The 16,442-nt window shown below is 49.1% G+C and overlaps 1 protein-coding gene across 1 annotated transcript in view; it reads left to right on the forward strand.

The window, feature by feature from the left end:
* LOC102893708 (canalicular multispecific organic anion transporter 2) overlaps positions 1-16,442 on the forward strand; it is a 24,797-nt gene continuing 8,355 nt past the window's right edge. The window contains exons 1-18 of the mRNA XM_025041671.1: positions 1-191; positions 289-450; positions 999-1,091; positions 2,287-2,490; positions 2,606-2,752; positions 3,116-3,203; positions 3,586-3,652; positions 3,903-4,029; positions 4,110-4,286; positions 8,447-8,614; positions 8,932-9,124; positions 10,103-10,214; positions 10,414-10,561; positions 10,662-10,869; positions 11,137-11,447; positions 12,524-12,723; positions 12,884-13,010; positions 14,051-14,152. Coding sequence (XP_024897439.1) covers positions 15-191; positions 289-450; positions 999-1,091; positions 2,287-2,490; positions 2,606-2,752; positions 3,116-3,203; positions 3,586-3,652; positions 3,903-4,029; positions 4,110-4,286; positions 8,447-8,614; positions 8,932-9,124; positions 10,103-10,214; positions 10,414-10,561; positions 10,662-10,869; positions 11,137-11,447; positions 12,524-12,723; positions 12,884-13,010; positions 14,051-14,152 — 2,811 coding nt within the window. The 5' untranslated portion in view covers positions 1-14. The remainder of the gene's footprint in view (positions 192-288; positions 451-998; positions 1,092-2,286; positions 2,491-2,605; positions 2,753-3,115; positions 3,204-3,585; positions 3,653-3,902; positions 4,030-4,109; positions 4,287-8,446; positions 8,615-8,931; positions 9,125-10,102; positions 10,215-10,413; positions 10,562-10,661; positions 10,870-11,136; positions 11,448-12,523; positions 12,724-12,883; positions 13,011-14,050; positions 14,153-16,442) is intronic.

Consider the following 16,442-nt stretch of genomic DNA (forward strand, 5'->3'; position numbering starts at 1 on the left):
CCTGCCCTTGCAGCATGCTCATCAGATTTATTTCAAACCCCGCGGCCCCTGTCTGGTGGGGCTTCCTGTTAGCCGGGATGATGTTCATGTGCTCCACGATGCAGACTCTGATCTTACACCAGTACTACCACCGCATCTTTGTGACGGGGTTGAGGCTTCGTACGGGCATCATAGGTGTCATCTATAGGAAGGTCAGCTGGAACAGGGCATGGAAGGCTGGGGAGGCTGGCCTTGGAGAGCTTTGGAGAGGCTCAGGGGCTCAGTCCATTACTTGCTGTCCACCTGCAGGCTCTGGTTATCACCAATTCAGTCAAACGCAAGTTCACCGTGGGAGAAATGGTCAACCTCATGTCAGTGGATGCCCAGCGCTTCATGGACCTTGCCCCCTTTCTCAACATGCTGTGGTCAGCACCTCTGCAGATCATCCTGGCAGTCTACTTCCTCTGGCAGGTGACTCTCAAACTTTGACCTCTGCCGCCTTCCTCTGACCTTGACTTTGCTGAGAAAGGACAAGACGGGGTTATTCTGGGTCAGCAGAGGGGATGCATAATGGACACGAGAACTTTTCTAGATAATTGGGGTTGGGGACAGGACTGTGAGGATGCTGGTGTCTGCAGCAGAGTCTCTCCAGCCTGGGCGATTATCCTTCTTGAAGATCTCAGGGGAGGAAAGAGAGACTAGGAAGCAGGATGGGTGTGACTGTCCATCATTGTCTGTCCGTATTTGTCTTCCTGTGGGTCTGGACACCCTTCCATATCTGCTGTTTGTCCCCATCTGTTGTCACTGTCTGATGGCTGGCTGATCTAGCAAATGTTTTCATTTCAAATGTTTCGGCTTTCTCTATGTGTCTGCTTTTTGCTTTCTATCTGGCTGAGCACCATCTATTGCTTCCTGCCCATCTCCAGGTTTCAGATTAATAAGCCTCTGTCTGTTGGATTCTGTCTGTGTATACACTTTGGTTATCTGTCTGTCTTATCCATCCACCTGTACCTCCTCAGAACCTGGGTCCCTCTATTCTGGCTGGAGTTACTCTCATGGTCTTGCTGATCCCATTCAATGGAGCTCTGGCCATGAAGATGCGAGCTTTCCAGGTGGGTGCTATCATAAGTGTACCGCTCCTGCCTGGAGCGCCGGGCTAGGTGCCTGGGGAGAGGCATATACTAACCTGAGGCTCCTCAATGACGTTGTTTACTGAGTATTGATGGCTACAAGCCTTTTTCACAAACTTTAGCTTACTCTATCCTCACAACAACCCTGAGAGGGTTTTAGAAACATTCTTATTTTGCAGCTGAGGAACCAAGGCCCAGAGAGATATGGCAGTTCAGAACCTGGCAGAGCTGAGACTCAAACCTGTATCTTCTGGTCTAATGAGAGTTTCTCCTACCACACTGTGCTGAGTGTAAATATTCAGTCATCCAGTCCTTTATTTGCAAACATTTATTGAAGTTTTTAGTAGTTTCTCACTGCACGTAGTATAAATGACAAAGTCCCTAGGACCACCTACCAGGCCCTTGCTTACCTTGCAAGCCCTCACCCCCTGAGGTATGGCCAAATTTTAGCCAATCTGGCCTTCTTACTTTTCTGCAAAACACCAAGCTCTGTGTACCTCCGGGCTACCAAACCCACTATTCCCTGGATGCTCTTCCTCCCTTCCTCGCTTGCCCAACCCCTTCCGTGCCCCTACCTCCCAGCATAAACCCTGATTTCCCCGACTCTCACAAAATCCTGTTGTTTCCCTCCGTAGTACAAATACCAACGTATTAAGCATTTATTCAAGTAATTGTTTGCCTCCTATCTGCCTCCTCCATCAGACAGTCAACTTCATGATGGCCAGGGCCTAGTTTGAGTTGTTCATCATTATCTGCCCTACATCTAGCACATGGCCTGGCACATAGTAAGCCCTCAATAAATGGGAGTCGAATGAATAATTTGGCGTGCTGCACCCTGGGTTAGTCTAACTGGGGAAGCATCCATGCACAGAGATCTCTTGGGGGATAAAAGGAAAGTGCAGTGTGCCTTAGAAACCCAGGGAAAGGGGTGGAGGATACTGCCTAGGAGGGACCGAGACACTGGCACAGAGGTTGGAGCTGGATTTTGTTGGGCAGGAGGAGAGGGGAGGCTGGGTGGGGCATTCCAGGCTGAGGCGTGGCACAGACCCAGCAGGGAGGAGGGTGGGGGAATGGTGAGCAGCCTGAATGGCTGTGGTATGTGCGCCAGCGCGCACGGAAGGCACAAGCCCCCGTGGGTAGAGCTCTGGGGAGAAGATTAGAGCCACTCTCTTCACAGGTAGAACAAATGAAGTTCAAAGACTCGCGCATCAAGCTAATGAGTGAGATCCTGGGTGGCATCAAGGTGCTGAAGCTTTATGCCTGGGAGCCCAGCTTCTTGCAGCAGGTGGAAGGCATCCGGCAAAGCGAGCTCCAGCTGCTGCGCAAGGGTGCCTACCTCCAAGCTGTGTCCACCTTCATCTGGATGTGCACCCCCTTCCTGGTGAGGCTCTCCTGCCAGAGCTGGCCTCCTGCCGGAGCTGGCCTCCCACCTCCCACCTGGCCAGCCTGGAGGCCCAGTAGACTCCACCCTGACACCCACCTCTACCGCTGCCCAGGTGACCCTCATCACCCTCGCAGTATACATGTCTGTGGACCCAAACAATGTGCTGGACGCCGAGAAGGCCTTTGTGTCTGTGTCCCTGTTCAATATCTTAAAGAACCCCCTCGGCATGCTGCCTATTTTAATCAGCAACCTGACCCAGGTAACCCCGGGCGGGGCTGGGGGCGGGCATGTCCTGCTGGAGTGAGTGCAGGTTGTTGGGGATCACTTAGGGTCAGGGGATGATCAAAGAGTTACTGAAATCAGGAGAGGGCCATCGGGCACTATGGAGAATTGTTCAAAGTTGAATGAGGTTATTAGAGTCGGTGGTCATTTGGAGTCAGAGGAAGTCAGGTGGGGTCCCTGGAAACCTGCGATCTGGAGACAGCCTCCATTTACCAACCTGGACCCTATCTGAGCCTTCAGGGGGCCCGGCCTCGCCCAGGAAGTTGGGGGCCAGGCAAGTGTAGGAGGGAGGGGGATAGAAAAAGCACAGCTTCCAAGGTTGACTCACACCCTCCTGCAGACCAGTGTGTCTCTGAAACGGATCCAGCACTTCCTGAACCAAGATGAATTTGACCCCCAGTGTGTGGAAAGAAAGACCATCACCCCAGGTCTAGACGCCCTTACCTGGGCTGCCCTTGCCACAGCCCCTGCTCCAGTAAATCTTCATTCCAAGCTTTTAATGTTTCTCTTGTGACCCCTTTTCTTCTTTCTCTTTTCACGTCTTTAACTCTATGCCCATCTTCTCCCTTTTCTGGCTCTCCGCTCTCTTCTTCTGCATCCTTCCCCAGCCCTCTCCCACTCTAGTTCCTTCCCTGGGGCTCCCCCTGCCCTAAGACTTCCTGTCCCTTCTCCCTGCCCCGCAAACTTCCCTGCCTTCTCCTCTTAGCCCCTTCCCCCAAGGCTGCCCACACCTCTCCCTCCCTCCTCCCCCAGGGATCCTATCCCTCTGGCCCTGGGCCCCCCTAAACCTGTATACGTTGACCCTCCCAGGCTATGCTGTCATCATAGACAATGGCACCTTCACCTGGGCCCAGGATCTGCCCCCCACCCTCCACAGGTACCAGTTTCTCTCACCCCTTTTCTGCTGCCAAAAGGGGGCCAAACATCAGACCGGTAGCAGAACCTGCCCTCCAGCCACCACCCCTTGCATCCCCCCAACTCCCCATCTTTGGCTTGGAAAGTAGGAAGAGCCTCACTTGCCAGGGTGGTTCTCTGAAGGGAGCCGGGCTTGGGTCTCCCGGTGGAAGGTTGGGAACCGAAAACCTAATCCTTGTCTTTGACTTGGCTCCTGGTTTCCTTGCCCCCAGCTTAGACATCCAGATGCCAAAAGGGACCCTCGTGGCCGTGGTGGGGCCCGTGGGCTGTGGAAAGTCCTCCCTGTTGTCTGCCCTGCTGGGAGAGATGGAGAAGCTGGAAGGCAAGGTGTATGTGAAGGTGAGAGGTGTATGTGAAGGTAAGATGTATGTGAAGAGAAGCTTGGCAAACAGGTAACTGTGGAGTTCTCTTATGGCCAGGGCTCCGTGGCCTACGTACCCCAGCACGCATGGATCCAGAACTGTACTCTTCAGGAAAATGTGCTATTTGGCCAAGCACTGGACCCCAAGCGCTACCACCAGACTCTGGAGGCTTGTGCCCTGCTAGCCGACCTGGAGATGCTGCCTGATGGGGACCAGACAGAGATTGGAGAGAAGGTACATGATCCCCTTCCATCCTCTGGGGAGTCAGCATATACCTCAACCCAGCCCAGGTCTATATATGCACTCATTCATTCATTTATTCATTCACACATTCATGTAATATGCCCAGCTCTGTGCTAGGCACTGGGGAAGCAGGTCTATTACTGGGGGAGACTAACTTGTGAACAGGTAGGGGCTGAAAACCTATGTAGGGTTTAGGTATAGAGAGAGCAGTGAGTGGGGAGTCTGTATAAGGAAAAGTATCACTTTTGAGTTGAATCTTAACAGCTGAGGAAGAAGAACACATTGTTCATCTATTCATTCATTCATTCATCAGATTCTATTACACACTTACTGTATGCCGGGCACTATTATACAGTAGTGAATATACCAGACTAAAATCTCTGCCTTTCTATAGCTTACATTCTAGCAGGGGAAGTTTTATAAGCAAGATAAATAAGTAAAATATATAATATATTAGATATATTCTAAGGGAGAAAGAATGAAACAGGGAAGGGGTATAGGAATATGTGTGTGGCTCTGTTGTTAGGGTGTCTTGGGAAAGCCTCACTGGGAATTGGAAACCTGAACAAAGGGAAGGAGTGGGCTGTGTCCGGGGACATGGAGCCCTGTCTCAGGGAAAGGCCTTAGAGGCAGAGAGCAGCAAGTGCAAAGTCCCCGAGGTAGGAGTGATCGGAGCATTCAAGGACTGGCAAGGAGGCCAATGTGGAGTGGAGTGAGAAGGGCTGAGGAGGAGGAGATGAGGCCAGTGAGGTGTCCAGGCAACCAGGTCATGTAGGGTCTCGCAGGCCACTGTTAGACCATGGCTTTTACCAAGAGTGATGGAAAGCCTTTGAAGATGTGAGCCAAGGAATGGTGAGTGGACTGGTTAGGAAGTGGTGGTGAGGGTATAAGGCAAGGCAGAGTTTTGAAGACCTTGGATAAGGTTTTGGCCTTTACCTTAAAAACTATGGGATATCAGTAAAAGTGTTTGTTTAGTTCATTCATTTTTAATTGTTGCAATATAGATATAACGTACAATTTGCCATCTTCACCATTTTTAAGTGTAAAGTTCAGTAGTGTTAAGTACATTCACACTATTATGCAACCATCCTCCAAAACTCTTTTCATCCTGCAAAACTAAAATTCTGTGCCCATTAAACAACAACTCCCCATCTTCCTCTTCCCTCAGTTCTTGGCAGTCACCATTCCACTTCCTGTCTCAATGAATTTGACTACTCCGGGCACTTCATGTAATTGGAATCATACAGTATCTGGTTTGTTTTCTTGACATTAGCTTATTTCACTTAGCATAATATCTCCAAGGTTTATCCACGTTATATCATGTATCAAAATTCCTTTCCTTTTTAAGGCTGAATAGTATTCCGTTGTATGTGTCTACCATGCTTTGATTATCCATTCACCTGTTAATGGGCTCTTGGGTTGCTTCCACCTTTTAACTATCATGAATAATGCTGCTGTGAACATGGATGTACAAATATCTCTTCGAGACCCTACCTTCGATTCTCTTGAGTGTATATCCAGAAGTGGAAATGCTAGATAATATGGTAGTTCTATTTTTTATTTTTTAAGGAACTACTATATCATTTTCCGTAATGGCTGCACCATTTTCCATTTCCATAAACAATGCACAAGAGTTTAGACTTCTACACATCCTGGCCAATGCCTGTGGCTTTTGGTGGGGTGGGGTGGGAGGTGTTTTGTTTTCGTTTTTTAATACAAGCCATTCTAATGGGTATGAGGTGGTATCTCATTGAGGTTCAGATTAGCATTTCCCTCATGACTAATGATGTTGAGTGTCTTTTCATGTGTTTGTTGGTTGTTTGTATATCTCCTTTAGAGAAAAGTTTGAGTTGTCTGCCCATTTTTTGGTCAAGTTGTTCGTCTTTTTGTTGTTGTTGAGTTGTAGGAGTTCTTCATATCTGCCTCAGGTCCTCGAATAACATCATTTCATTCAATGTCATTTTGTTCTAACATTGATTACATGTCGTAGGAACTTAACTCTTGTTTATATCAATTAGCATATGGTAAAATTGGATTCATTATATGTCATTTAGCTTAAAGTCATAGAACCCAGTAATGACTTACAGTAAGTAAGGACTTATTGTGCTGGATATTTACCCCTTATTAGATGAGTTGCAAATATTTTCTCCTATTCTGAAGGTTGCCTTTTCATTCTGTTCACTGTGTCCTTTGATGCACAGAAGTTTTTAATTTTGATGTGATCCAATTTATCTATTTTTGCTTTTGTTGCCTGTGCTCTTGGTATCATATCCAAAAATTATTGCCAAATCCAGTGTCATGAAACTTCTCCCCTATGCTTTCTTCTAAGAGTTTTATACTTTTAGCTCTTTTGTTTTTTTAATACTGGATACTTCAGTGTATATTCTCCCAAAACAATGACATTCTCTTACATAACTATAGTTGAATTATCAAAATCAAGAACTTTAACATTGATGCAATATTATTATCTAATTTACAGTCTATATTCAAATGTCATCATTTGTCCTAGTAATGTCTTTTTTTTAGCTATTTTCTTTCCTGGTCTAGGATCCAGTCCAGGATCATGAGTTGCATTTACTTGTCATATCTCTTTATTCTCTATCAATCTGGATAATTCCTCAGTCTTAGTCTTTTAGGACCTTGTCACCTTTGAAGATACAGGCCATTTGTTTTGTAGAATGTCTCTCAATTTGACTGCAATTAGATTTGGATTATATTTTGGGGGGAAATACCAAAGAAGTAATGTGTTCTTCTTAGTGCATCCCATCAGGAGGCACATGATGTCAATTCGTGCCTTATTGACAATGTCAACTTTGAGATTGTGTCTTCATTGATGATTCTATTTCCTAACTGATGATTCTTGCCTGAGTCATTGTTTACTATGACATTTGCCAAATGGTAATTTTCTAACTCTATTCCTGCTATAGTTATTAGTTGGCATTTTACTCTAAGAAAGAGCTTTCTCCTCCTTCCTCTTTTTTACTTATTCATTAATTTCTTTATATCCATATGGGCTCATGGATCCTTATTTGATTCAATGGGTTCTAATCCATTACCTTCATTATTTGTCTTGATGTTCAATTTGTCAGTGAAGGTTTTTAAAGCAGGGATTGCTGAAAAGCTACAGTGTGGAGGATCCTGAAGGCACAGGACCGAGCGAGGAGCTTCTTATGGTGGCCTGGGGAAATGAGGACCTGAGCCTGAGCAGTGGGAATGGGAAATGTTTAGGTAGGAGTCTGAGATCACAGAACCCAGAGAACTCCTCGTCTATGACACTTCTTCCCATCTCTCTTGGACCTACTCTGACTTCACACACACAAACAAACCTAATTTAATGTTCAGCACATGGTAGGCACTCAAGAAAGACTGGTCGGTTGAATGCAGGCATGCTCATATGCTTTAGTCACTATGCTGGCTTCTCCCTAGCAGCTCCAGCTCTCACCTTGCATTTGCTCTCCCCAGGGGTCAGTTTCTCAGGGTACCCGAAGGAGTTGGGCCCTATTGTAGAGGGAGTAAGGGAAGTTGGTGGTAGCAAAGCAGGCTATACCTCTGGGGTCTGCCTTCTGGGCCCAGCTCTGCAGCTATGTGCCTCAGTTTCCTCATCATGAACTTAAGGAAAGATCTTACCTCCCCTCTGGCACATAATCTCAGGATTGATAAATTCTGGGGTAATGCTGGTTTCCCATCCTTGCTTCTGCCCTTAATAGTTCAGGACCTTGGACAAAGTCATTAAGAGCTGGGCTTTAATTTCTTATTCTAGAAAGTTGACACCTCCCTGGAAGGACTGATGTGAGGACCAAATGAGATTATTATTATGAAAGTCACCTGCAAACTATATGGGCGATGGAATATTAAAAGGTCTATTAAGGGCCTCCTGGGAATTTCCAGCCTCCTAGAGTAAGGAGGCAGCAGGCAGGGAAACCAGCTGGGCAGGGTGATGGAGCAAAGGGAGCAGGATGTCTTCACCTGCCCTGAGAGGACACTGAAAGCCACCACCTTCCTTCTGTGGCCTTACTGCTTCACAGGGACAGGACCAAGCATATGAAATGTGAATGCAGAGGTCTGCCCTGCTGATTGACAGTAGACAGGGCCCTTACCCACCTCCTGCCTGTCTACCCTATACTTACTTCCTCCCTTCCTCCTCCATCCAGGGCATTAACCTGTCTGGGGGCCAGCAGCAGCGGGTCAGTCTGGCCCGAGCTGTATACAGCAATGCCGACATTTTTTTGCTGGATGACCCACTATCAGCCGTGGACTCCCACGTGGCCAAGCATATCTTTGACCACGTCATTGGGCCAGAAGGTGTGCTGGCAGGCAAGGTGAGGCTTCTAGGCAGCTGAGGGGGCTAAGGTGAAATCTAGGGCCCTAGGAGAGAACTAGTAGCCAAGGGGTGCGGATGAAACCTGGACATGTGGGAGTCTGAGAAGCAGGAGTGTGAGATGGGCAGCAGGGGAAACCCATGTGGTGGGGCACAGCCCAGAGGCCCTGAGCTGGCTGTGGTAAGCATGGGGTGAGTCCCTTATGTGCCCGTCTATGCTCCCTGGCACACGAGTGCCTCACACTCACTCTGTGGCCCTGTGCCTGTGCTGGAGGTGTCTGCTGAGGGCGGCGGGAGTAATGGCTGCTTTCCCTCCAGACACGGGTGCTGGTGACGCATGGCATCAGCTTTCTGCCCCAGACAGACTTCGTCATAGTGCTAGATGATGGACAGGTGTCTGAGGTGGGCACCTACTCAGCTCTCCTCCAGCGCAACGGCTCCTTTGCCGACTTCCTCCGCAACTATGCACCTGATGAGGACAAGGAACACCAGGAAGAGGATGGCAGGACCGGTATCCTCGCCCTCTGTATTTCTGTGCCCTCTCAGTGTTTCCTCTGTCTTGGGGGTCTCTGAGTATCTCTAGACAGGCCCAGTGTTATACAGGGGAGGTTCTGGGGAACTTGGACCTCTGTGTGATGGTCAGATATCACCAAGTAGGAAAGGGAACTGGATGTAGTCCAATCTTTCTCCTCCTCTTCCCTAACTGTGTGACCTTAGACCAGCCGCTCAGCTCTCAGAGCTTCAGTTTTCTCATGTGCCAAAAGTGCATTAGGGCCCAGGCCCAGCCTGTATGGCAAGGCTGTTTCATAGATAAATAGTCACATATGCAAGTGCTTGGAAATGTCATTTACTTAGCAATAAACATTTATTGAGCAATTACTATGACTAAACACTATTCTAGGCACCGAGAGATAACAGTGAACAAACAAAAGTCCTGTCCTCATGGAGCATATTGAAGTCCCCGGGCTCATGTGTCCCAGCTCCACAACCTCAGACTCTGGGCTGACTCACAGACCTCTTCCTGGCTTTTCTTACTGCTGTATATATGGCTAAGATGTCTTGAGCATTTAGTAAGTGCTCTGCCCCTTGACACAGATTTGTTTCTTTAATTCTCACAACGATGTGATGAAGTGGGTACTATTATTATCCCCATTTTACATGCCTGTCTAAAGTCATGCAGTGAAGAAGTGGCAATCGAAGCTCATCCAGTCTGGCTCAGAGCTTGAGCTCCTAACCTTTATATTTGAACCCACTTCTCCTGATGCGAAGTTTTTCTTCGTCTAACCGAAGTCTTTCTTGCCGCCCTTTTTTTTTTCAACACAAAATTGGTCATTTCTTTTTGTCGTTATTGTTCTTGTTGCCTTTTCAACCCCTCTCATCTTATTTCATGCTTGTCCATTCCGGCTCCTTCATTAGAGTAGGGGTGGGGGATACTGGGACTTATAGGGAGCTACCTGACCTCTGTCTCCTCCCTCCCACCTTGTGACAGCCTTTGAGAATCCAGAGGATGAGCAGGTGCTGCTGATTGAAGACACACTCAGCAGCCACGCAGACCTGATGGATGAGCCAGTCATGTATGAGGTCCGGAAGCAGTTTATGAGGTGAGCTCCTGAGAGCGTTCAGGCCCCTGGGATGCTGCAGCAGGGCCCCCACAACCTGCCAAGTAGGGTGTGGTGGGCATTCTCCCTGATACTGACACCCTGGATGTCCACCTGCGGCCTCAACCCTCCTTCTGGGCTCTGTTCTGTGGGTGTGCCAGAGGCCTCCTCTCTGGGCCTGACCAGAGAGCTGCCTCCACAGAGAGCTGAGTACCATGTCCTCAGAAGGAGAGGGCCAGGGTCGGCCTGTGCACCGGAGACGCCTGAGTATAGCAGAAAAGGTAGTGCAGGCAGCAGAGGCGAAGGCAAATGGGGTGCTGATCAAGGAGGAGAAGGTGGAGATGGGCAGGGTGAGTAGGGTGAACAAGGAGGGCTGGAGAGGGTGGGCGGGCCCCCAGAAGTCTTGAGGCTCACAGGAGTTTTCTGTCTCTGACCGCCATGGCCATACAGGTGAAGCTGAACATGTTCTGGGATTATGCCAAGGCTATGGGGCTCTGTACCACACTAGTCATCTGTCTGCTGTATGCGGGTCAAAGCGCAGCTGCCGTTGGGGCCAACATATGGCTCAGTGCCTGGACCAATGAGGCTGTGGTGGGTGGACAACAGAACAACACCTCCATGAGGCTGGGCGTCTATGCTGCCTTTGGAATTCTGCAAGGTGAGCCTGCAGAGATACCTGGAAGGGGCTTCAGTGGCCCCTTCCTCACCTCTGGGCTGCTGGGTCCCCTAAGCCACGCCTTTGCCTCTGAGTCTCCCTTCACATCATAGCCATTGCCCTGCCCCAACACCTCTCTAACCCACCCCCGCAGTCCACCTGCCTTTGAGCCCGCCTAGCCCACCGTGGCTATCCTTTATTTGGGAACCTGTCCCTGCGTGCTTGCCACCTGGCCTAGGTGAGCGAGTTCCCCTCTGCCTCTTCCAACAGGGCTTCTGGTGGTGCTGTCGGCCTTTGCAATGGCAGCGGGCAGTGTCCAGGCTGCACGCTCGCTCCACCAGGCGCTGCTGTACAACATGATGCGCTCGCCACAGTCCTTCTTCGACACTACACCCTCGGGCCGTATCCTCAACCGCTTCTCCAAGGATATCTACGTCATCGATGAGGTTCTGGCCCCTTCCATCCTCATGCTGCTGGGTTGTTTTTACAACTCCATCGCCACCCTTATGGTCATTGTGGCCAACACGCCACTCTTCATGGTGGTCATCCTGCCTCTAGCTGTCTTCTACCTCTTTGTGCAGGTGCATAGCCAGTGGGTGGGCATGGCCATGGGAGGGAGGCTGAGGTGCTCATGTGGGCAGGGCTTTTGTGTGCACAGGGGAGGGGGGAGGAGGGAGGAAGAGGAGGATGTAGGCAGTCAGTCACTTTCCCTTTCTGAAACTCATTTTCCTCACCTATAAAATAGAGACTCATAGGACCTGCCTCATAGGATAAAATGAAATTCTTGTAAATTATAACCAGCCCTGGAACTTCTTCCTATTGGCTTTTTTAGAATAAAATATCGTTAACAGTTTAAGACACATTATTCTTCCTTCATTTTTATACATTTCTAAACAAATCTGCGTATGTATGTTTTTAAGATGAGTTGATAACTTTCAGATACAGCTAACTGTAAAAGTCATTTGTGTCACTGAGCCCCTGTTCTGCCGTGAATTAATCAGCTGCTGAAGATGAGCCACAGGGTGGTTAGCAGATCCTGTGTGTGGAGACTGTGATCTGGGCTGCACTCTGTGCCGGGCCAGGACACTCTAAGACACATGTCCCATGTGGCTCTGGCTATCTTAGGGTCCACAGGGTAGAAGATGGAAGCTGGAGGCAGAACCATGTTTTTGTGGGGCTGAAGCTTAACCAACTGTATGAGGGCACAGGAGGGAGAGGCTCTTTAAGAAAAAAAATACCAAGTTATCTTATTTTTGCAAATATTGCAAAAACTTTTGACTATGTAAGCACATTGCTAGAGCCCCTAAGTAGAGACAGACATATGTATTGATTTAGGAGGACAAGCAAAATCAGTGCTGTAAAGCAGGTCTCCACAGAGGGTGAGAGGGTCAAGAGCTGAAAGAGAATCAGGAAAGGCTTCGTGGAGGAAGTAGCCTGGAAGACTGAGCAGAGCTGAGCAGAGAGAAAGGTTGGCATGAGTTCATGGAGCCACATCAGGACCCTAAGTCTTAGGTTCTTTTGAGTAGAGGAAGGGAGCAAGTTCTTATGGGGGAGTGGGGCTGGCTGAGAAGAGCCCAGATGGGTTCCGAGGGTATGCAGCACTGAATTGGTGGTTTCACGATCTTGACCCCAAGCTTTTTTTTCTACTCCCTGTCAGCGCTTCTATGTGGCCACATCACAGCAACTGAAGCGGCTGGAATCTGTCAGCCGCTCGCCCATATTCTCTCACTTTTCGGAGACGGTGACGGGCTCCAGTGTCATCCGGGCTTCTGGGCGCAGCCAAGACTTTGAGGCCATTAGCAATGCTAAGGTGGACACCAACCAGAGGAGCTGCTACCCCAACATTGCCTCCAACAGGTCAGCTACCCCTTGCTCCTCCAGGAGCTCCCATCAGGGGCTCTGCAGGAGAGATCCTGGTGTTCTGCAACTTAGCTCTTCCTTCTCCTTTTCTGTTTTGTAAACAGAAAACTGCCCCCATCCTTCGCTTGCCTCAGTTCCTCCTTGTCTATCCCCACAGGTGGCTGGGGGTCCGAGTGGAGACCATGGGGAACTGTGTTGTGCTCTTTGCTGCGCTCTTCACCGTGATTGGGAGAAACAGCCTGAGTCCAGGGATGGTGGGCCTCTCCGTGTCCTATGCCCTACAGGTACACAGGAGTCCGGGCCCCAGGGCAGGGCCACCACTGGGGCAGAGGCCACACAGGTGTTACACGCATCTCCTGAGCATCTCGCTCTGCCCAGGGTGGGGACCAGCCACAAGTTCTGCTTGCCAGGACTATGAGCTCACAGTCAAGCATGGAGAGAGACTCCCACCAGTAGAGAATTGTGATGCTGGGTGAGCATTACAATGGTAAAGGGTCTTGGTGGAGGGAGGAACAAAATGTTGTAAGAACCCGGAGGAGATTCTCTACCTTGGGGTGCTGGAGAAAGTATCTTGGAGCTTGGCCCCAAAAGACAAAACAGAACTTGTCCTGCCTGTGCACAGTCTCTAGACAGTCCACCCTGACAGTTCCTGGGGCAGGAAAGTGTGGGACTGGAATGTACCTCCTTTCACATGCCTTCAGAGAAGGAGCCTGGGCTGGAGGCTGGGCAGGTCACTCTGATATCAGCCTGTATTGTCGAAGGGTTACGTAACTGCAACTGGAATTTTGTAAAGCAGATCACATTTTCATTGCCTCAGGTAGCTCAAGTCTTGAAAATCCAGAAAGATCAATCTTCTCAAACTTTAATGTACTTACGAATCACCTGATCTCGTTAAAATGTGGATTCTGTTACAGTAGGCCCAGGATAGGGCTCAGGATTCTACATGTCTATCAAGACTCCTTGGTATACAAAGTATGGTCCAGAGACCAGTTCTGTCAACATCATCTGGGAGCTTGTTAGAAATTCAGAGTCTCGGGTCCCACTATAGACCTACAGAATAAGAAGCAAGGTTCTCTGGGAAGTCTTTCTTATATATATTGATGTTTGGGAAACACTGGGCTAGGTGGCCCTTGGTTAAGTCTGCATTGTCATTGCCTGAGGTACGGTTAATGATTAGAGCTCCAGGTGGCACCCCTACGGTTTTACCCAGGCCCTCCTGGGTCATAGTTGGGATAGGAGCATAATCAAGCAGGCTGAACTCCTCCCAAAGCCATTGCAAGGGCAGAGGAGATCACCCTACTCATGACCCAGTCCCTTTGGCCAGGTGACATTTGCTCTGAACTGGATGATACGAATGATGTCAGACCTGGAGTCTAATATTGTGGCCGTGGAGAGAGTCAAGGAGTACTCCAAGACAGAGACCGAGGTGGGTACTGGGGTGAGTGTGAGGTGAGGGGAGTCAAGAATACCGGGGGAAGGGTGCTTGATCGCCTGCCATGCCGCACCCCAGAGCCAGCTCCTCAGGTGGCTCTTCTTTATTCATTCATCCATTCAACCCTCCTTGAGCATCAACCAGATTCTGATGTAGGGGGAGAGGTAAGACATACCACAGGACTGCGGGTGATGCAATCAAAGAAGGCAGAAAAGTGGGTCACTCAGCTGGGGTGACCCAGGAAGGTGAGCATCCGGCCAAAGGCATCCCTGATTAAAGGAGGAGCAGTGGGGTAGCCTGCCCTTTGTTGGGGAAAGGGAGTTGTCTTCTACTGGGAGATTCAAACCTTTCTTCTTCACACCCTCCTGTGGTTGCACCCCAGAACTCTTCATGCCCAGAAGCTGCATCATCTCTGAGTCTTGATGTCGAGCATCCCTCTTTTAGACCACCCTTCCTATCCCTCCCAGCTCACGTATTCCAAAGCCCTTTGCTATTCCAGTACTTTGCCCTTGTTGAGATTCCCAGTGCTGTGATCCTTGTCTATCAGCCTGGATTACGTGCTCCACCTGTGCTAGTGCTCCCAACTCCCTCACCCTTCTTTCTCCCTCCTCACCCCTCTCTCAGTTGTTGTCACCTACAAAACCCCACCCCAGTGAGCCTATCTATCTGCCTTTTCCATGCTGGCGCTCAGCTGAAATGTTGCTGGAGAAAATCACTGATTTTACTTCAAGTTTATAACCACACATCACTGCTAGGTGTTCCTACTTTGCTTCCCCGAGAAGCATGTGTTCCCATTTTCAGAAAGATCTGTTTTGAACTTTCTTTTCTTAAACTCCCACATTTCCTTCTCCTTTGTGCCTATCTATCTACCTTGCCTGACATGTCAATGAGAAAATAGGTTATAAGATGTGAACTCCCTTAACCTTCCTTCAAAACTACCTTCTTCCCTTTCTCTTTTAACAGGAAATTCCCTCCTCGTCTTGAAGTCCCCACCCCCCACTTCTTCACATGGCCATTTAGGGGCTTCACTTCCTCAGTGACACCCTCCATCTCCTACATCGTTCGTCTGGCTCCTTCTGTTGTATGATTGCCATCCGCTTGCAGACATATGTGTACCATATCTTTCATTCTAGACACACAAGGCAACTCTCCCCTTCTCCTAGATCCTACTGCCCCGTTTCTTGGCTCTCTTTGGTTATGAAGCTTGCTTTAAAATATGGTCTACACATGCTCTCCCCACTTCCTCATCACCCTTTAGCTCATCCACCTCCTGCAGTCTGGTTTCTGGCCCCATCACTCTCCTGAAACCACTCGCCAATGACTTCCCTGGTTCCAGACCTGGAATTTAATCTCTCAGCAACATTCAGATGAAATGATCCCTCCTTTCTTCTTGGAAGGCATGGCTTCTGTGACTCGAGCTCTTGCCCTGTCAGTCTCCACTGAGTCTCCATCCTACCTGTTCCTCCCAGCCTGGCCTCTCCTGCCCCCACGGCCCCTACCTACCCCTGCCTTTCCCAGGCATCCCCCATGACCCCCTCACTCTCCACACACTGGGATCTTCCAAGTCTCCCTCTTCTTGTCTAGCACTCCATTTCCCCTGTCTAAACACATGATCCTATCTCTATATTCTAAAAAATTCTGGCCCCGACCCTGCTGCTCATTCTTTTGACACCTTAAGAGAGTGGTCTACACTGGCTGCCTGGCTTTTTGACTGCCTCGAAGTAGGGCTGGCTTCATGAGTGTATGGGACCAGTCACACAGGTCCCCACTCTTAGAAGGACCCCATGCTTAGAAGGGCCTCACACTTGGTTTAATGCTCTGGTGTCACCACCTGGACATTCTTAGTAATTTTTGAACAAAAGGCCCCACATTTTCATTGTGCGCTGGGCCTCCCAAATTATACAGTCAGTCCTGTCTCGAAGCCACCATCATCTTGTGCTCAATTTATTTTAACAGCCTTCTAACTAGTCATTCTGTTTCCACCCTCTCCCTTTACCTAGTAGCAGCCAGGGCACTCCTTTAAAAGCACATCAAATTGCATCATTCCACTGTGCCCTTAAAATGGCCTGCAAAGCCCTACATCATGGGGCCACTGCTACCTGTCTCCTCCCTCTCACCTTGTCACTTTGTTCCAGAACAGACCTGGAGACATTTGCACTAGCCCTTCTTTCTGCCCGGCATATCTGTCCCCAGATATTTACTTGGTTTGTTCCTTCACTTACTTCAGATCTTTATTTAAATATCCCCTCCTCCAGGAAGCTTTCCCTGACCACCCTGTACAGTA

The sequence above is a fragment of the Pteropus alecto genome, unplaced genomic scaffold (assembly GCF_000325575.1).
Source record: "Pteropus alecto unplaced genomic scaffold, ASM32557v1 scaffold98, whole genome shotgun sequence".
NCBI classification, from domain to species: Eukaryota; Metazoa; Chordata; class Mammalia; order Chiroptera; family Pteropodidae; genus Pteropus; species Pteropus alecto.